General features: G+C 44.4%; 2 protein-coding genes across 5 annotated transcripts in view; one reads left to right on the forward strand and one right to left on the reverse strand.

Annotated features, from left to right (window-relative positions):
- The window catches only part of LRRC34 (leucine rich repeat containing 34), a 21,045-nt gene extending 854 nt beyond the window's left edge, over positions 1-20,191 (forward strand). The window contains exons 1-11 of one of the 4 annotated variants that reach the window (XM_009940010.2): positions 8,940-9,107; positions 9,378-9,499; positions 10,403-10,527; positions 10,686-10,750; positions 11,540-11,623; positions 13,171-13,299; positions 15,032-15,127; positions 16,652-16,806; positions 16,898-17,053; positions 18,482-18,608; positions 18,885-20,191. In XM_009940010.2, coding sequence (XP_009938312.2) covers positions 9,384-9,499; positions 10,403-10,527; positions 10,686-10,750; positions 11,540-11,623; positions 13,171-13,299; positions 15,032-15,127; positions 16,652-16,806; positions 16,898-17,053; positions 18,482-18,608; positions 18,885-19,088 — 1,257 coding nt within the window. In that variant the 5' untranslated portion in view covers positions 8,940-9,107; positions 9,378-9,383 and the 3' untranslated portion in view covers positions 19,089-20,191. Of the gene's footprint in view, positions 1-8,939; positions 9,108-9,377; positions 9,500-10,402; positions 10,528-10,685; positions 10,751-11,539; positions 11,624-13,170; positions 13,300-15,031; positions 15,128-16,651; positions 16,807-16,897; positions 17,054-18,481; positions 18,609-18,884 lie in introns of those variants that run through there. The other 3 variants (XM_075417379.1, XM_075417378.1, XM_075417380.1) reach the window with 3 other exon arrangements.
- Positions 3,104-8,695, reverse strand: LRRIQ4 (leucine rich repeats and IQ motif containing 4). The gene is given in 13 exon segments (XM_075417885.1): positions 3,104-3,319; positions 4,329-4,569; positions 4,720-4,734; positions 5,227-5,263; positions 5,266-5,395; positions 5,702-5,757; positions 5,760-5,874; positions 6,803-6,850; positions 6,852-6,901; positions 6,904-7,291; positions 7,293-7,687; positions 7,690-7,900; positions 8,651-8,695. Coding segments are annotated over 13 exon segments (1,947 nt in total).
- Positions 20,192-21,034: the final 843 nt, after the last annotated feature.

The raw sequence follows: 21,034 nt of genomic DNA on the forward strand, positions 1-21,034 counted from the left end.
GTGTCTTTGCAGGTCTCGGGGGCAAGGGAAATGCTGTGGTAGGTTAAATCAAAGATATGTCCTACTACCTTAGCAAAGATTTCAGATGCAGAGCAATCCATAAGCATTCTGGATAAAGGTATGCGAAGATTTCAGGGTACTTCAGGGACGCTCCTTCTCATCCTGAGCTGTTTCAGCCTTACCCAGACTGCGCTTTCCGTACAGACTCTTTTATGAAATGCAGCACAAAATCAAACTTTGAGATCTAAGAGTCTCATCTACAGCGTATGAGAGCCAGAGGCAGTCCCTGCCGTGCCTTCATGTTGCCTGCATTCAGAATTAATCCATTAACCTTCACAGCACCTTGTGACATAGACAGTGGTCTTATCTCACCCCAAAGCTGAAGGAAATAAGCAGTCTATTATTCAAAGCCACAAGGCAGCTTCTAGCTAAAAGCAGAGCACCCTGCTCTGTGCCCAAGACTTGTTAGAAAAAGCACGAACTTGGGACATGTAAGTGGCTCCTCCTTTTTTTACTTGATAATTCCTTATTTGTTATTTTATTCTATTTGCTTCCACAGAGCAAATTTCTGGCATAGTAACTCGTGTCATGGAGGATATTAGTCCACATGTGAGCTCAAAGACTGCAGTGGGATTATTCTTTGGTAAGGTATTTTAGGAAGTAAAGATATTGGATCTGCCCACTGAGTGAGGAGTCTTAGAGAAATCCTGAGGCAGCTTGAGGGATAAAGTATTGCTCAATTAGCCCTGAGTATAGCTACACACTGCAGCAGTCTCCTGGAGGAGAGGCACAACAGAATTATTCAGTGGCACTTTCCTTACTTGCTAGGACCCCTCTCAGCAAGTTCTTCCATGCAGATGCAGATCAGTATTCAGAGTATTCAGCTTTCAGTCTGGGCAACCCTTCCAACATCAGCTTCTGGCTGGTCAGGGTTCTAACCAGCAGCTGACCATGTTGTGCTGATACCTGTTGATCATTTAATCCATTATTTCATGTAAGGGTCTCTACAGACTTCCTGGTTCCAGTCTGAGTTCCACTTGAAAATTGCACTTGGCCCCACCAACTCTGAAAAATGGGATGAACTGGAGCATCTTAGTCAGAGGTAGCATGGAATTGCTGCAGTGTGGGATCAGTTATTCTCTACAGAGATCCTCAACCTCTGAAATTAAGAAAAGAGCCCGTTTTACATGGGGCTAACAAGAGAGACTTTCAAGCAGTGACTGGAGCTGGGAGAGTTATTCTAACGCGGAAGTACCATCGTCTCTGTTCAACAGCAGCACACCAACCACTTCTGTCAATCATTTGTCTTCCTGTGGCTTTCCTCCTCGGATCTGCCTTTGGTCCAACTGGCAAACTGATCCTTTATCTATTCTGTGAGAATCTCTCTGAATCACTCCTTTCCTGCTTGAACCTCTCAAATTCAGTAAAGGAGCTGGCCCACGTTTAATGTCCAGTGACTGTTGTAGTCTCGCTGACTGAACTGCACTTCAGTATTGGGGTTTCGTGCTGTGTCATGCTTGGGTTCCTCATTCTTAGCTCCAGGGCACAGTATGGACCCACTGCTAGCATCATCTATGCTTTCTGTTCATAAGTCCCTTCTCGGCCCTCTGCCCTCTTGTGGTTCTTTTGTACTTATTCTGCCAATAGAAAGCTTTTATTAAATCACTTCTATTAAATGTCTTGTCTATCTGCCAGTCTTTCCAGAAATATCTCTCTTCCAGTGATTTCCTCCTTGGTAGTCTCTGAATCACCCTAGTCTCTGTGCCTCTTTGCCTTCACTTCGGGTGACAAAAATTCCTAAGACAGTTCCAAACAATCAAACCAGCATCAGGGACCCAGTGAAATGGAAAACCAAAACCGAGCCATCCCACATTCCTGCAGTCCCAGCTCTGTCCTGCCAACAAGCATATTGGTGAGATTTCAGTATCAATCGATTCAAGAGCCAAAGGGGAATAAGATCCATATCCTGGATGCAGATGTAGCCGCAGCATTCAGAGAGCCCTACCTGGAGGTGGAGCTCTAGGAAGAGCTGGGTCTCAGTGGCCCTGCCTTCACCACCTCCTCATCTTCTCTGAGGCAGCTCAGACAGGGGGAGGGAGAGCAGGACTGCAGTTCCGACCAGTCGATTAAACTAAGTAAAGGGTTCTGCTCCCACCCACTCGCGCGTTTTGAATCTGCACGATGGCCAGTCCCAGTCCAGCTCTGTGCTTTGTGTATGCTGCAGATAAAACTCTGGAGGGGTTTAAGGAGTAACTGAGCAGTACAGAATAAAAACTAGACAAGGACATCAGGACAAACAGCTATCTGTGAAGTGCTGTGGGAAGACACGGTTGCCTATAAATTCGGCGTGCTAGAATTATAGTAAGGAGTGTTTGTCATGGTGCTTTTGAATAACAAAGGTGGTGTGACATGCCAGGACCCAGAATCATTGCAGAATATTGCATTCAATGCTTTCAGATAAGCCTGTCGCACACAGACACTTTACAAGCTGTCACCAAGCTATCTCAGAGATGAGCTATAACACGAAAGATTTCACAGCTTGCAGTCATGCAAAATACTATAACTACAGACTGTCAAAACATCAGTGAACAGTTTTGCAGAAGTGTAGAGATACTTTCAAACCAGCCTTTTACACCCCTGTAAGACAGGATGGGAATGCAGGTTCTGGTAGAAGTGCATATGTTCTGACTGCCTGGAATCCTCCTCCGTATTTGCAAACAAGGTACTGATAATTTCTGAATATAAAACTCACTAAATAACTGCTAGTAGGTGGGGCCACAAATATTGTTTCAGTCTAGATATGGCTATACCTCACTGACTGGAAAGCAGATTTCTAAGAATTGTATGTAAAATACTTCGGGATTCAGAACAAAGTACACTTCATTGCACCAGATTCCTACAGATTAGATTAATTTCCAATTGATCAGCTGCCTTTATGCTTTGAAACATGCATTTAGAATGAGACATCTCCAGAGTATTTCAGAATCTGCCTGGTTCAGCTGGAGTCAATTTTGACAAAAACACAAAATCATCTCAAAAAATCATGTTTTCATTGTAACAATCCCTGATCCAAATGCTTCAATACTGCTTGTCTCTTACTCGCTTATCTCTGCTCACATTTGCCTTTCTTGTAAATGAAAAGAGCTCTGTGCAGTTTGCTGTCTAAATAGCACTTTTTAGCTCTTGATCCTTTTACAGGCTTCTCTTTTCACTTCCCTTTTCCTTTCTTTTCCTTCTTTCTTTTTTTTGTTAGATTCTTAAGTGTTAAGAAAGGTCCAGTCCCCTTCTGGTTCATCAGCCCACGCCACAAACTTTGAATCTGAAAAAGAGAGAACGATCTGGTTACCTGGAGGAAAAGGGTAAAAGCAGACTGTCACATGGAACAGTGTTACTGGTGGATATTCTTGATGTAAAAAGCCAGGCACATTGTGGTCTCCAAAAAAGCCTTTTATTCTGTGTTAGACTACATTGTTTGCAGCTAAGATAGACTGCCAGCCACCTGACTTATCTTTTTCTCTGTGTGTTATTTTTTTCAATAGGATTTTCTTACCACAGAGGACACTAACACTGTAGTCCTCCAGACCCTTTGATTAGAGTAGTGAATTACTATGTCTACACATCTTAAAATGTCACTTTTTAGTTCAGAAGAACAGTTTGGGAGAAACAGAGTAGTTCATTAAGAAATTACAGACATTACAGAAAGAGAGGAATAATTTAGGTTCAGGGGAATCAAAGACTGAGGATTTGCCACCTTGCCCTGTATTTTTTCCGAGCAAATTAATTCCACTGGTTATACAGACTGGTATGGGGGGGAAAAAACCCCAAAAAACCAAAACCACACAAAAAATGTGTTTTGTTCAATGTGTTTGCACAGTGGATCTTCAGCTCTTTACAATCAAAGTACAGTCCGCAAGAGTGGAAAATGCCGCCTGCAGTTTGTTTCATCTTTAGGCGATGCCTTGACTTTGAGGATCCACCCTGTTTTTAGACACACTAACCATTGCCCTTCCATTGGACAAGCAACTAAGGAAAGCTCTGTTGCAAGTTGTAAAGGCTGTTCTATGCCTGCTGACGGTGACGTGGCGGGGCAGTGACAGCCTTCTGCAACGTTTCTGAACGATGCTTGGTGCTGTATTTCCTGCTGGTTCCCTGGATCCTGCCTTAACCTGATCAGGGACAGAAGCACTGCTCTGCCGTAGATGATGCAAATGGTGGTTTAAGATGTTTTTGATATTGCATAGAGTGCCCTGTAGGTTGCTCTGCAACGTATCTATTACTAAAAACACAGCTTTGTATGTGTATTGTGGTGGCTTTCTTAATGCCCCTACCTTTAAGTTCATGGCCTTTTTATGCCCTTTTTCCTGTAAGTGTTCCCAGATGGCAGATGTCCCCTGACAGCACACTTCAGTCAGAGGGTCTGTCATAGGGTTTCCATCCACAAGGACCAGCTCCATTTGCTGAAGGCTGTCCAGATCCTTGGGCATCTGGGACAGGTCAGTGTTCTGAATGAACAGTTTTTGCAGCCCTGAACACACAGAAGCAAACAGCTGCAGCACAAAGAATGGACGATGTGGAGCATTCCTGCATAAACAGCACATGGATGAGGCACAAACGATTCCATCTGTGCATGTAATGAGTGTGTGTATTGAACATCTCATCAGAGCATTTAAAATTCAAAGCATCTGCTCCCAAATATAGAAGGGTGGAACTCAGGCTCTCCTAGCAAAGCATTTACTTTACTAGGTGAAGGCTATTCACCTGGTAGCGAGGCGGCCAAATTCAGCTTTCGAAAGTCCTGCTAACTGGCACACCAACAGTGCTAGTGAACTTACACACACAGATGTGCGCTGGAGAACTGGGGAAGGTGGAAAGACTGGGCTGGGGAGCACCCCCAGAGAGCCAGTTCCTCACCCCACCTGGAGTCACTGGTGCTGACGCAGTGGGTCTTCTCCCATCAGGGGGCCTGCTGCGAGCTGAGCTCTGGGAAACATCTTTTTCCCCAGACCCTGGGGTTGACATAGGTCATGGGTGAGGACCTCCTGTCCACTTGGCGTGGATACAGTGCTTCCCCCACCCTCCCAGTTCCTAGCTTTTATCCTGTTTGTCTCGCTTGCAATTACAGGATGAGCCCTGAAGGATGCACTGCATTCCTTCCTGCCCTTCTCTCCCTTCTTCTTCCAAAATGCTTACTGGGACTTGTGTCCTTAAGGCCACAAAGAGAAGGACTATTTTTCACCTTGTATTTGGCCTACAGAGCCTGGAGCTGTTCAACGAGGTTGTGGCAAAAGTCAAGTATTTTCAAGTGAGCCAATGAGCTGATGGCTGTGGGCGGGTACTCCAGACAACTATTCTCCATATGCAGTTCTTTCAGATTACAGAAAATATGTGGATGTAACTTTTAACAATTAAAGGATTTTTCCTTAGCTTGGTATGTAATTAATGTACAGAGAATATGAGTAAGTGCAGAAGTAACCTTTATAAACTGAGATACCATTTGGATGACTACTAAACACAGAGAGACAACCTGGGTTTCAAACACTGAGTTTTGATAATAATGCTATTCTGACAGCCCTGGCCTGATGCTGCACTGTGTACCTAAAGAGATTAGGAGAACCTTCTTTCCTGCATTTGGGAGCAGCTGAAGTCCATGGAAGTGCCATGCTGCAGCAGAGCGAGACCTTGCCCCTTCTATTGCTCCTACCTGCAATTTGCTGGTGTCTTCTGGCAGACTGGTGAATTTAATTCCTTCATCTTGTCGAGGTATAATCTCTCTAATGACTCCAGGAGAAAGATTTCGTTTGGAAAGATACTGAATTGGTTTTCAGACAGTCTAAGGCATTTCAAATTTGTCAGTTCTTTCGCCTCCACAGGTATCTAGACACAGTCATTAAAAAGAGACATTATGTCAATTAAACAGTAATCTGTGGGATTTTGTTTTTAGAGGAAAAATCTCCAAGAAAATGCTCTGGAGCTGCATTACTGTTGATGGATGAATGCAGAATATTCTGCTCATTAATATAATATTATACCTCACAGTATGGTGGAAATTTTGACAAAAAAGTCCATGTTGTTTCCTCTGCTGGAAAGATTTCTTATGGGGTTAATTTTATTTCTTAGCAGAAACATTAGTCTGCTTCTTCATTTCCTTTGTGTGCACAGTGCAGGGGAGAGTAATTTAAATGAATGAAATCTGAAAGTGATTCTTTTGCATAAATTGCTACTTCTGTAAATGTAACCTTCAAGAAGAAAATTGCGCAAGTGAAAATCTCCTTGGAGAAGAAGCATTGCATTATATAAAAAGGAAGCTGTGTTCTGAGCCCAAGAATGAGTATGTTCATGAATACTGTCACACTTGTCATAGCATGGCTTTAGGGTACATAATTGTTCACTATCAAATGAACAGCAAATGTTAATAGTGTTAAAGGCATTAACAATATCACATCCATTTTTAAATTGCCCTCTGTTCTGTTTCAGTTTGTGATGTATTGATTCTATGCAAATGCAGCTTATTTTCCAGTGTACACAGAAAAAAAGACTCAAAAACACTGAAGCTATCCCTCCAGTCACTATTTCATCTTTATGATTCAACACCAAGATCAGTGTTTCCACATTCTTGCTTTCTTCTCCCTGCCCGAATACTCAGATGTCAGTGACAAGGAGTAGCCCAGGCTCGGGTGCGTACCAGGTGGAACATGCCTGCTCACTGCAGTAGGGAAGGGTGGCCCTCAGTTGTAATGAAGAACTTAGATTTTGCAAAAGGGAGGTATTAATAAAACAAAAATTAAAACAAAGGGACAAATACCTCCTGCATCTGATTGCCATCCAGGGCCAAGACTTCCAGCTTTTTTCGTAGTGGATATTCCTTTAGGTATCTTATCAAAGTAATTTTCATTCAGATCCTGACACTGGTGAAGGACACAGGTACTGTGCGCAGTTCGGTGTTCCTCAGATAAACGCGGGCAAGGGACGGCCGGCAGCAGATCTGGTGTGGGAACTGCTCCAGGCTGTTGACAGGCAGTCTGAGTACTCTCATTTCAGTGAGATGCTTCAAACCTGGGGGAAGCTTGTGCAGGAGATTATGAGACAGATCCAGCACAGCCAGCCTCTGGCAGTGTTGCAGCGTAGAAGGAATGGAGGGTAAGTTATTAAAAGCTAAAAATACCTTAACTAAGTTTACCAAAAAGCCTGCCTCTTCTGGAATAAGACTGATTTGATTTTTTTCCAGATCTATTGTTTCTAAATTAGCAATATGACAAAGTTCCTTGGGAAAACTTTTAAATCTGTTTTTTCTGGAGGTAAATTTCCTGGAGTTTTGTCAGGTTCACTGTTTCTTTAGGCAGACACTTGAGATTATTGTGAGAAAGGCCAACCAGTTCAACATGATGGAGGTATTCACAGATCTGCACTGGGATTTCGTGCAAGTTTGTTTTATGGAGCCTAAGCTGACAAAAGAACTGCAACTTGCTGATAACTAGCAGCAAACTACAAGGGAGGAGGTTGTTACCTAAATCTGAGCTCAGAAAACATTTCAACTCCCCCAGTTCTTCACATGTGTCCTGTATGTGATTCTGATCCAAGTAGAGGATCTTCATGTGCCTCAGGTGATTGATGTCTCTGGGGATGCTTGCAGTTGGGTTCTTTTCCATGTGCAGCTCTTCCAGATATTCTAGACTCAAGATCCCAGCAGGATAGTTTGCAGTTGCTTGTTGGCTAAGTCAATGAAAAATATTGTGACTATGACGTGTGTGGGAGAAGGAGCTTCATTCTCTGGCACTTCATTCACTGGGGTATTCCTAGTGCAGTCTGATCGTGGCCATCCTCGAAACAGAGTCAGCTTCAGGGCAGAGAGTGGCCTCTGCGTTGGTCTCCTGGCTCTGCTGAGACTCAGCCATCTCTGCTCCTTTATTTTTAGAAGAGAAAAAAATAAAAAAATCAACAGTACTCAAAGACCTTCCAATGCTAAATAAATGTCAGAATTCAGTGTTTAGGGACAGGTTCTAGTCTGAGTTGTAACCCTGCAAAAAGCTGCTTGTGTTCAGTGAGATCAAGCCCTGCAGTACATACAGCAGGACCGTGTCTCTCAATCCCAGTGCGTCCTGAAGTGCCCCAACAGCCACATTCAGAGGGTGACCTGGTGAAGCTGATGGAGCTGGACAAAGCAACATTCTTGAGTCTTGAAGGCTTGTATTCACAAACACTGACTGAGATCTCTCTTCGGCTGCGCTGATTGTAAAACGGGAAGAGTCCTACTGCAAAAAGGTGACACCGCCTTCTGTAACACTTCGGGGTTTCTGAGCCAGAGAGGTGCCAATGAATCTGGTGTTTACTAACCCTTGAAGTTGTGCTGTTACTGATAGCGAAAGAGTGAGAAGTGCAAAGAGGCAACTACCTGAGCAACCTCTGATGTCTGGACGGAAGACACCCTGCAGCTGGCATTTAAGGAACGATAAGAGAGAAAGCAGAGGTGGAGAGGCAGCTATCAGTTGTCTCCTACCTGATGCCCTTTTCTCTGCTGCTGTACCTGTGCTGGGAGGACATCACATTTCCAGAGATGGATGGTTTCCAGGTGCCATCAGGACAGGGAGGAAGAACAGAGCAACCACCATGAGAGACCCATGCTGAGCTTCCCAGTCTAATTCAGATGCTGTACAAGGGCATTTTCTTTTTTATTGTCTCCAAGTTGAGCCACACACATGGTGGGACAGGAGAGCGTGCGGTCCCAGCCCAGCCCCTTCTGCGCACAAGGGCAGTAGTGAAGCCGCTAGAAGGGTTGATTCGGTGGGAAAGACCGGCACAGGCACATTTGCAGTAACTGCTAATCCGTGTAACCATGGAAATTTTTGCACGGGCTCCTTGGAGACTGTGGGCAGACCACAAAGTAAATACTCTGGGGGTGAGCTGACAAATCTCTCTGTCACCCCCCACAGAAGCCAGGCACCACAGAGGTGGCCAGGCTACCTTCTGCACTCGCTCTCTCTTGGTGGAGAGCCTGGGACGCCCTCCTTGGAAACAGGCTCCGTTACCAAACATTATTTACCTTGGAGCTCGCCCGTGGGCTGGTCACTGCAGGTTGACACGGGGAGAAGGTGCAGGCATTGATTGCTCAGGTAGGCCTGTGGAATATTAATTCTCTGCTAGCTCAGATCCCACGTGATGGCAGATCAGAAACACGTCCACAAGACCACATTTTTTCCTTGAGCTTTTCCTGTCTGTCTGTATTTCTCTGTTATTCTTGTGTTGCGTACCGAGAGTTGTAACCCTTTTCCGACAACACCCATTTTTGTTGTTATGCAGAGCCCAGCACAGCGGCGCTTGGGTCCATGGTGATGTTGCTAGGCTGCCTTAACAATGCAGTAACACTTTGTTTTGTTTTGCAGCAGGTCATGTCTGTTCGTCCAGATCTTCACCAGCACTATGTGCGGGCCTGCCAAGACTTGGGCCAACCTGAAAACTCCTTCATTGCTCATGTGCTTCAAGAAGCTGACAAAAATGATAAAATGTAAGGAAATAACAAACAGTGTGTTTCAGATGCTTCTGAAAGCCTTAAACAAGATAGCAGGACAAGGAAATAACAATGAGAAAGTTCATGCAGTTTCAGGCTTAAACACAAATCATATTTAGCATTTACTGCTGAAGTTCTGGTTTGACTCATCTTGACATCATCTTGGCAGACGTCTGTGGCTATATATCCCTTCTGGGCAGCTTTACAAGCAGTGAAATAAAAAAAAGTGAAAAATGTACAGGATGGTGCCTTTGTGTCCCTTAAAGAAGCCAAACCCAGTGTCTACTCATCCTAACTCCCTTCCTTTTGTCACACTCCTGTTTAAAAAGCCTCAGCTGCATCCAGTTAAACTTCCAGCTGGTAGTGCTTCCTTGAGCTGTCTCTGAATCCTGCCAAGGTATTAACCACCCAAATTCTCTCTCATGATGTAGTTAGGTAGGGCTTTTCCTCTCATGGAGGCTTCTGGGGTCAAAGTTAATTGTCCTTTGGAGAGAAAACCCAAGAACATACAGCATAGTAAAATGGTTTGTGTTAGGTTTTGATCCTGAGGGTAGGATAGAGTAAATAAAGGGAAGAAGTAAATAGGAGATGATGAGGTAACCCCCAGGATAGACTTTCTCTCTATGTGCCTTCTGATCTCACTGCTTCCTGCTTTCTGTGCATGTGTGCTAAGCATGGTCTTGCAGCTGTGCAGTGTCTTCAGAAGATCGAAGGGGACAGTGCTGAGGTACAGCTTGAACCACGTTGTCTGTCACGGTCTTACCAAAGCTAGCGGCAGCAGCTAACCGCACGCAAACATGTCAGTGAGGGCAAACATGGATACACTTCTGATCTGGAGAGAGAATTCCTTTTTCTGTATTGTTTTACTTCTCCCCATGTGCTTACATTTTTATGTTACAGCAGATGGGCAAAAGGGATCACATTAAAAATAGCTGGAAATGATCGTCTGGTGCCTGTGCAGAGAGTTACAGATGATGATCTTAAAGTTCTTACCTCTGTCTTACCCAACACTGTATTTGTCACAGGTAAGCTTTTTTCATGTATGTTTGACATTGCTGTGCTAATATAAGGAAACACAAACAGTCTTGATTTCAGCATTAATTAATCTTTATTTCTTTTTGTTTAGAGATCAGTTAATTGTAAATAGGCATCTGTTACATTCTTCATTCTTCATCTTTTTCAGGTTTGGATCTTAGGTGTAATGTATTGACTGATGCTGGAGCAAAGCACATGGCAACATTCCTCCAGGTGCCAAAATGATGTTTATCATTCAGCAACTTGTAATTTATTTGGCTATAATAATATTCTGTGGTAAATTGGAGACAAGAATGCATTGGCATGGCAAAGTTCCATTAATTTTGACTTTCACATCCAAATCCATCCCACTAGAATCTCATATTGAATTCTTTGGGGAGATTTTTAATTTCTGGTAGAAGAGTGTTAGACGTTTGGCTAGGAGGTCATGAAGAAATAAGTGTGGAATAAACCGTGGGGCTTTTAGGCTTACAGTTCAGTTCAACAAAGGAGGTAATGGTAGTGTCAAGTGTTCCAGGGCCTTTGTTTTATGTACTTTATCATCTCTGTTAGCCTTTTTGTATGTCTAAACATAGGAAACTTTAATGCTGCCTTTTGGTCATTGTGAGCCCCGGAATACAGACAGAAAATGGTGAGTTGCCACTCAGTGCCTGTGTTCCTGGAGCTCAGGGAGTGCCATTAAGTTCACAAAATGCCTCAAGGTCTGTCTGCATCTGAGCTTCAGCCCCTGCCTCGTTTGGTCATGCTGAGCACGAGTCAGCACGGGTTCCCAGGAGGTTTTTGTAAGCCCCAAGAGGACCTACACACTATGTGTTTTTCTGCCTTTCCATCACCATCTGATGTACTTTGGCTTTCTTTAATTACTTCTCCAAATCAGGGGCTGCCTGAAATGCAGCGAAGGACAGAGATTTTAAGTATGTGTATGATGCATCTTTGTTTTTGAAAAATGCAGGCGTGCTCTGGAAAGAAGTCTCATTACTTTCTGCTTTGTTTGTTCCTAAGGAAAACGCCACTCTGCGGTACCTCAACCTGATGTTTAATAATATTGGCACAAGTGGAACAGAGCTGATAGCAAGAGCACTCCACGTGAGTATTTGCCTGGGAGGTTTAGACAATGGCATCTAGTTTGCTATTTTTGCTTTTGATGAGCAGTACTCGCTGTCCTGCCAACATCAGAGCCGGCTGAAGGGGCCCTCTGTCTTCAGTCCATTCAGCATTTTGCGCTATCACAGGGATTGCTTGTTTTCACAAGGCAGACTTCAGAAATCAGATTTCACACAAGAGAAAGTTGCATTGTGCTGCCGTTAACACTTAATTACCGCAGCTATCACAGCTGGATTTTTCTGTGTGAAAAATGCTGTGCCATAGGATATATAATGCCATCAGTTTTTTCCTTTTTTTTTTTTTTCGAAAAAAAAATGTATTTAATTTGCCTGCACCTTGGTGTCAATATTTGTCTTGATTCGAGTTGCCTGAGACATGTTTTCAAAACATTGCCTTGCAGCAGCAGCATAAAAACATGTTTGGCATTTGCAGTGTGGTTTCCCAAGGAAATGAGGCTTGTGTGTAAGATTTGTTGTGTTTGTGAGCTCTTTCCTCCTCCTTCGTAGTCTTTGAACCCTGAACTGATTTCAGCTCAGTTTGCCAGGCCTCCAAATCGCTGAGGTCATACAGTCAATGGTACAACACCGAGCTCTCGAGCAAGCCCCAGAGCTGGCTGTACCGCCCGTGGCAACGTGCTCTGGGTTTGCTGCAGGGGCTCCGGCCAGCCGGGGGGACCTGGGGGAGGAGGGGGGTCTTGCTGAGGGAGGGAGAGGAGAGCAGATGCTGTAGCCAGGTAGCATAGCAGGGACAGGGGTGCTGGGGACGTCTGGAAGACAGAAAAGCCGCGTGAAACCAGGCTTCATTTGTTCTGCTGCTCGCAGAACTACTTTTGTAATCACTTAATCAATTGTAATCTCTGATAATGAGTGATTACGGTGGTACTGAGGAATTAAAAACACAAAACTACTCTGCACTGCATTTAGGGCTTTAACAGTGGATGGATATTGCACATCCATTGCAGTTCTGTGGGGAGTGAGGGGAAAGATGCTGACTTTTCTAGACCTCTCATCAGAACTTTTTATTGCCGGTGAAGTTTCCAGTCCAGCAAAGACTTACACACTGGTTTGACTCTGCACCCAGCAGTCCTACCGAAGATGACCGGCCTCACTGAGCTGTGACTGGTCATGTGGTTTAAAAACGTCTGAAAAATAAAGCGAATTATATTCTTGTTTAAAATACACTTACTGGATTTAAATCAGTTGTGATATAATTTGGAATTCAGCTGCCAATTTAGGCAGAAATACCTGCCTGGATTATTTTAACGCGTGTGAAATTTGTGAACTTGGGAGAAACAAAAGTTTTCAAATATTCAAGTTTTTCTTCCAGACTCTCATGCGTTTGATTCCACAGAGGGGAGCCTGAGCCAGCTGCTTGGTCAGTGTTACCACTCAGACACAGTTCTGCTGGAGGGAGGTTTTGTCTGTGTGTGACAACCAGCAGGATTCACAGGAGAACGGACAGGGTTGTTTTTCAGACCGTTTCAAAGTCACTGATTTTTTTTTTTTTTTTTTAATGACTGCTTTGTCTAGAGGAATGAAACACTTGAGTATTTGAGAATGACTGGAAACAAAATAGGAAACAAAGGTGGAATGTTCTTTGCTTCAATGCTACAAATTAATTCCACCTTAGAGAGGCTGGATCTTGGAGACTGTGATATGGTGAGTAACCCAGTAAAATTATCAGCAATGACAGAAGTCTTCCAAGGGTATTACAAAGGTCCTGCAGTGCTTAATTAGGGGGAAATGCCATCTGTTGTCATTGATTTTACATTTTGTGATAGCTGGGGGTAACACAATATGTCATATTGCAATGCAGACTCGGAAAGGCGTGTTGCATAAAACACCTGCGAAGTTGTAACAGATGACCTGTTACAGTCACGGTGTCTCTGGGAATTCAGGTGCTTGGCGCTCACGTTTTCCAAGGTTTGTTTCCGCTCTTCACTTCTCTTACACTAAGCCCTGTGTAATTTGTGTTGAAGAAAGGACTTCTGACTCCTTGGAGGTTCTTTTCCTTCTGAAGTGTGCAGTGCTGTAACGCCTGAAAGTCACCCGGTCCCACAGCTCTGTTGCTCCTGTCAGAGCCTGATCCATAAGGGACACAGGCACAGGAGTGCTGAATGGGGTAGAAAGGCACCCAATTTGACCTCAGATAACTGGCTGCCTCCTAGGCTGGGTGCTGAGACTTCTTACACAGCGCACAGGGAAGGTCGCTGCGCTAAGCAGAGTGCTTCCCACTCTGGCCAGTAAAAGCCTGTGGGCAGCTGTTAAAAACCTGTGGGGTACAGCAGGAGGTAGCAACCGGAGCTGAGAACCTCCTCCCGTTGCAAGATCGCAGCGCCTGACTGGTGGGATCCCTTGTGGGATCATGTCGGAGCGGCTGGAAGGTGGAAGTGATTCTTTCCCTGCCTGGGAGAATTTGGTCCTGTATCTTGCCCTCCAGGAGAACACTCTAACCAAGCTAAAAGTGGAATTAGGATGGGCCACTCCCAGCCTTCCCCTTAAGGGTGTTCATCTTCTCAGGAGATGATGACGTGTATGTAGGGCAGGAGGAGTAAGTCTGACTGTAACCGACCAGTATGACTGTCACCTGGGGGCAGGGAGAGCGCTGGGGTCAGAGGAAAACGTAATGCTAGGAAACAAACATAGTAACAGAATTTTCTCCTAAACTTGAAGGGCGAATACTTCTCAGACACTGTGAAGGGTGCTATGAAAACATAAACAAGGAGAGCGTAGCCAGTGTAGGATTTATTTGAAAGCTTAATATGTTTGTGCTTGGTAGGGTGTTTACAGAACACTGAGTTAAAATGAAATAGCTTTGGGTATAGACCAGTCTAATTGGAAAATAATGTGAATACAAATTAGTGAACAAATGAGAAGGAAACACAAAAATCTGAACTGGCCTGTATTCTAGACTCTCACTACTCTGTACCATTTTAATTCACATTTAGTATGAACTTACCCAGTGGATAAATGTTACCTAAGAGTTTTACCAAAGACCTGAGGGAACACATACAAGCTAATTTTAGTTCATAAATCAGGAAAACCAAAATACAGGATCAATTAAATGGACGCGTGTCTTTGAGATGCATTATTCCTGATTTTTATTTCTGACTTGCCAGATTTCATGGTCATTTGTACTTTTTAGACTAATTCCACTCTATTATTCCATAGGGAGTTGGCATTGGTATTATCAGAAAATACATTGTGTCTGTAAGCACTTGCCTGCTGCACTTGAGTCTCTCCAGAGCACATGGAGGCAGAAATAATAGTATTTCCAATCTGAATGGTTTTGATCTTCTTACAATCAATTCTAAGAAGTCATGGTAATTTTGTAGCTTAATCTATACGTTGGACGGGTTTCTCTAAAGAGTTGGTTTATTTTCATTTGCAGGGTATGCAGTGTCTAATAGCGATAGCAACAGCCCTGACTCAGAACAAATCAGTCAAAGCAATAAACCTAAATCGTCCTTTACTCTACAGCCAGGAGGTACGTAAGCAGACCGTAGTGTCAGCTCAGTCAGAGAGAGACACATAAGTCAGGTCAGTACTGATATATTTATGAACATCTGAACGACACGGCTCTCTGGGTTGCTTTACGAAGTGAAGTAAGTGCTTGCAGAAATATTCTTTTTCTGTGCCAAGTTTTGTGCAGTTGCAGGCTGCCCCTGTTTAACTAGAATGTTATTTTTTAAAAAAATTTCTTTCGTGGTACCTATGCATTTGTTAAATAAAGGGCTAGCGGAGAGGGCTTGGTATTGGAGAACCAAGTATTCCTTCTGCTGTTACAGCATGGAGAGTTTCATGCAGCGTTCAGCAAACTGAGGGAGAAAAAATGCTGTTTAGGAGGAAATGAGGGGAAGAACCAAAGCCTGCTGTTTGTCTGAGCAGCGCGGTACATGGGCATTGCCAGAGCCCGCAGCCTGATGAGGAAATGCACGCTTCAACAGCACGCCATACTCACTGGGCTGCGTGGTGTTGCCATTTCACTATGTGAACCTGAAGCAGGAATTTAACGAGTGAACGAACCTTGCCGATGTGAAGCCCATGATGCATTCATTCGCCAAAACAAAGGCACAAACACTCCAAAGCAAGAGAATCTGCACAGCAGTGTTTGCTGGGGCAGCACCAGAGGCAGAGGTGCCCAGAGCCGCGGGGCTCTTGCTCGCAGGGACGCAGCTCTGCCCGGATGGTGGCTGCAGAGCTGGTCGCGGTGGTGGCTTCACGGGGCTGGCAGCACTTCAGGTGTCTGCGACGGGTGCAGCATGTTCCTGATGGCAGGGGAAAGAAAGGCCAGGTCTTCCTCAGTTCCCAGAGGTGAATGTAACAGTTTGAACAGATCTGAGCTGTTTCTTTTCTACTAAGGCAGGGCTTGATCTGCCTAAACCTGGTTTTAGAAAGAAATTTAAACTATTGCTACTGAAAATATGGGCCATTAAGGGCCTGGTCTGTATCTGTGGGAGACTCTATTTGCCATTGTTACCACTTCCAGCTCTATCATTTCTGAGGCCTCTGGGTTGCTGCCTTATTTTTGACTCACAGTATTCACTCAGTTATTTTCTTAACTAAACGTGACAACTTCAAAACGAACTTACTTTGTGTTACAATGACAGAACATATTTTTTCACACAGCTATCCCGTTTCTTTTTATGAAATAATAGATTAGCGTCATGACAAAATACTTTTAATAGTAGTGAAGACATTCAGGTTTTTAAGAGCAATGACTGGGAGGACAACTGATTAGACATGATGATTCAAACATCGATGCTCCTGATATTTGCAGGGATGTGTATAGTGCTGTAAATCTGCAAAGATCTTGCTGGTATTTTTTTTTTTTTTCCAGCTTTATCATAACATATTGTTCCTGGCTATTTTTAATACAAAGCTGCAATATACAAAATAGGACACTACTGAAGACCAAATCTTGCTGTTAGTTGTGCATCTCCCTTTTGTTGAAGCAAGACCATATCTTATCTGAAAGTACAACTTAATAAAACTGAGTGTGTGTTTTTAGGAAGAGACCACAGTTCATATAGCTCTGATGTTGAAAAATAACTCTTCTCTTGTGGAACTACATTTGTGCAAGCACGAAATGAAAAACTTCGGTGTGGAGCGACTGTGTGAGGCGTTGTATGAAAACTCCAGCCTGAGATACCTTGATCTTGGCTGGTAAGCATTATTACATGACATAGCCCTGACTAACATTAGAAACTCATTTTCTTTGCACTCTTTTAAAAAAATTTGTGCATCTCTCTTTCAGTAATAAAATAACCCGCGATGGTGTAAAATTTTTGGCAGAACTACTAAAACGGAACCGAACCCTGGAAATCCTTGATCTTGGCGCCAACCGAATAGAAGATGATGGAGCCACTGACCTGAGCGAAGCCTTGGCTTTGTACAACAGGACTCTTCAGGCGTTAGTATTTACCCAACCTCCCCCGAGCCTGCGGCTGTAATGGCTCAGAGCGTAAGAAGCTCGAGCTTTGCAGTGGCTGGACTGACATCAGAACTGCGTGCTTTGATGTTACCGGTCAAGTTGTTCCAAACTTCTAAGTCCATTTTTCTTTCTCAGGAAAAAAAAAAGAAGGACTGGGTGGGATTCCTTTGCCTAAGCACAGGTGTCTCCTGCCACTGGGGATGCCCCAAGACCCCAAGCTGCCCTGGGGTGCTGGCAGGGGACCCTAGGGTCCTGTCAGAGCCTGGCAGCTGGGACCAGGCTGGTCGGGTGGCACAGGAGTGTGGGTAACTGAATGAAGTCCCCTGTAGCTTCACATGAGCTAAAGGGGTAAACCACACGGCCAGGACGTGCCACCCAGTCCCACGTGCTAATGCCCCGCGTTCACCTTCCTGCGCTGCCAGCCCTGCTCATCCCTCCTTTTATCCCCTTTTCCTTCTAATTCCTTTTGTTCAGCTTGTATCCGTTGCTGCGTGGCCTGATGTGGCTTGTTCCTCTGTGTCAGGGTTTTTTGGGGTTGATGCTGCAATCAGTTTCGTAGTGGTTCATTTTACCTGTGATGCAGAGCTTTTACAGTCATCTGAAGGGCCGAGTGTCTGGGGAGAGGCAGTCAGAGCTTGCTGGTTCTTTGTGCATCTCTAACGCACTGGTCCCCATGGTGCACAAGCACAAACAAACCAAGAGCTGTACCTCTTCAGAATTTTAAGATAATCAGATTCCACGCAGGCCTAAGGCACTGTATTTGTTGATTTGATCTTCAACACTTAAAAAGAATCCTCTGTTTCAGTTAGCATCCAGGTGAGCCCAAAGAGCTGTAATCTCTCCATCAGGGTGCAGTGTGTAGCCCGCATTAAATCCTGCACCGGCAGGATGTAAAAGCTGATCAAAGGTGTTACCTGAAGCCATTGGTTTTAAGTAGCAGTCAGAAGAGGTGGCGGCTGCTAGGTGCCTCTGAAAGCCTTCCAGGTTCGCTAATATAAAAATAACTGCCACTCCACAAAGATCAAAGCTTAGCCTGGATGAACGCCAAAGCTTGGGCTTCAAAGCAGGCTAGGGATGAGACCTGGCCACCACGCAGTAACTGAAGAACCGAACAGTGACCAACCTGGCTGCACGAGTCATGGGAACGCTGTGAGAAAGTCTACAAGGCCAGAGTCCAAACTGCCTTTAGCAGCCTGGAAAAGATTTTGTAGTAGGGCTGGACTAGATACAAATAAATAATTACATTATTAACAACAAATATAAAATTTTGATATACATATATGATATATAATAGAGTATAATAATAAGATATAAGAATAAGCCACAGTTAAACTCTTACTTTTAACTAAGAGATGCGAATTCCGTGGTTTGGCATGCATTTGCATGACTATTTTCTCTGCTTATTAGGTTGTCAGTAGTAAGCAACAATGTAAGTGGCCAAGGACTTGTAGCTCTCTCGGATGCGATGAAAACAAACACGGAACTTTCCTATATTTACATTTGGGGGAACAACTTTGATGAAGCCACCTGTACTGTAAGTGTTTGCTTCTAAACTCTTCTGAGGGTTGGGTTTTGTTTGTTAGGTCTAATTGTTTTTACAATCATTGGTAAGGCTACAGCAATTGGTGAACAAGACACCTGATTTACTCTGTTTTTTTAAAAATAATTATAGTATGGTGGTGCTGCAATGAGACTCACTGGCCATCAGCATACCCATCAAGTATTTGCCTATTGTGTGTTAGCTTCTAGAGCCTTCACTGCAGTCAAAGGGGAATATTATATGTCAGATTCTCGTTCTTCTTAATTCCAGGCATTTTCAGAATTAATTAAGACAGGCCGCTTGAAACCTAATTGTACGGACGTGGAACCGTATGAAGTGGACGGGCACGTTCACCTCGCAGAGCTCTCCCACGGCCTCCGGAAGCATTACTACTGGACGCCTAGTTGTGGGGAGGTGACAAACAAGGACGCTAATGCCAGCCTGGCGATTGCAGCGGTTTCAGAATACTTGTGAGGCAGCAGCTTGGTGCACTCCATACGCTCGAGCTTTTCCTATCTGGTTTCTAGTAAAATAGATTATATCAGCATCAGACTTGCTGCATGTTGTTTCTTCAGGGTGTTTAGTCTAGAAGGAATCTAAAAGTGCTTGAAATGGCATTAGAGATAAAATATCAAACCAGTGACCTTAAAACTTGTTGCTAAACATGACCAAGCTATTAAAAGCCTATTAATATGAAAATGCATTAATTTTGCTGCAGTTATTTCTATTGCACACTATCTCCTTTGCCTTACCATGACAGATGTAGTTCCAGGGTTCCCAGGTGACAGATGAATTTACTGAAATAAAATGTTAAGAGGAAAAACATCTTTGCCATGGCACAGGGCACCAAGAGCGATACTAGGTATTCTCGGCAGTTACGGGGAGCAGCACAGTCACTGACCAGAGGCGTGTGAAGAGCTCAGCCCACAGCAGTGCAGACCCATGAACCAAACGCCTCGCAGCTGAACGCCTCTGCTCTATTCAGGAGACCTTCTCAGACCAGGTTCTTTAACAAGCACTTTGTGTTTAGACAAGATGCAGGGGCTGGTTCAGAGCAGCAGCGGTGCCCACGGACGGAGCATCACGCCCACAGGCTCCTCTTCCCCAGGGCTGCTGCAGAGGAAGAGCTGTGGTCGCCTGCCCGGCCATGGTCTCTGCAGTCAGGCTTCCCCGCAGCAGGGAGAGCCCACAGGTAACACCGCCGCGTCTCCGCAGGCGGGAGCACCGCCGGGCACCTCGAACCAACCAACGCTGGCACTCAGGGCTGCCGGGGCAGCCACTCTGCTTGGCAGCGGATCAGACATGCTGTAGAGCGAGGTTCCTGCTGACGCTGAGAGAGGTTTGGGTAAACCCCTGTGCTCTTACTGTGCTCTATATACTCTCTCTTTTTGCTTTCCAAGAGTGACTTTTTTTTAAACGAAGTTAAATGAACTTAAATGTTTAGCCGCTATAATGATGGAACTTTAAAGCTAGTGAACTGGTGTGTAAATGGTATTTTGATCACCTTGCAGCATGTACTTGTTTCTTGTGCTACAAATGAAAAACAATACCAAACTTGGTTTCATTATTTCTTCCTGCCTCTTGAAAACAGTTTAAAAAGATTTGTATCATCATAGCCGTGTGGCAACTCCTACTCATGACTAAGACGACATATGAACATAATGGTAGTTAAAAATTGTTTAATTGTTTGGCTACAGGCTTCTTAAAAGCTTGAGAATCAGCCAGACCATTTCCTTTTTCCACCCACTCTGCTCACACCTGTAGAAGTGACTAGATCCGTGCTCCTAAACAGAAAAAGTCATCAAATAGGACAGCAGAGGTTTGCTCAAAGGCTTTCACTAGTGCAATCTTCTCTATGTCTAAACGTGCCTGTTAAAAATTAGTATTAAGTAACAGAATAATCCTTAAATGTATATGCATGCAGGCAAGAGTTATGAGATCAAAGTATGAGGGGAAAAAGATAGAAAGTGATTTCAACAATAGCACCTAAAAAGCAGTGATGTAACTGCCGATGTTCTGATTCTGTATTGCCACAGCAGCAGTGTAGGAACAGGGAGAGGTACGGACACCCCATGCCAAGCTGAAACGACCGACGTGGCACCGACAGCTGTTCTCAGTGCTGGGGTCCCCCCTCCCTGCACCCAAACACAGCCTAGCCAGGCTCTGTTGGCCCAAAAAGCGCGTGGTATCCTACGGGGACTTAGAGGTAAGCCCACAGAGCAGCTATGTTTGTTCTACTACCCGTGAGTTGACGTGGAGGTCTCTCTCTCTGCCCCCTCCGCTTTCTTGCATGCCAGAGCCAGTTTGTAAGACCCGACCAAGTCTTCTTCACCCTCCAGAGCAGGAGATCCCCCGTGTTCTCCTCACAGGACAGCTGAACAGGCGTGACACCCAGAAGGCGAGGGCAGAGCAGGAGACCA

This window comes from Opisthocomus hoazin, chromosome 4, assembly GCF_030867145.1.
Source record: "Opisthocomus hoazin isolate bOpiHoa1 chromosome 4, bOpiHoa1.hap1, whole genome shotgun sequence".
NCBI classification, from domain to species: Eukaryota; Metazoa; Chordata; class Aves; order Opisthocomiformes; family Opisthocomidae; genus Opisthocomus; species Opisthocomus hoazin.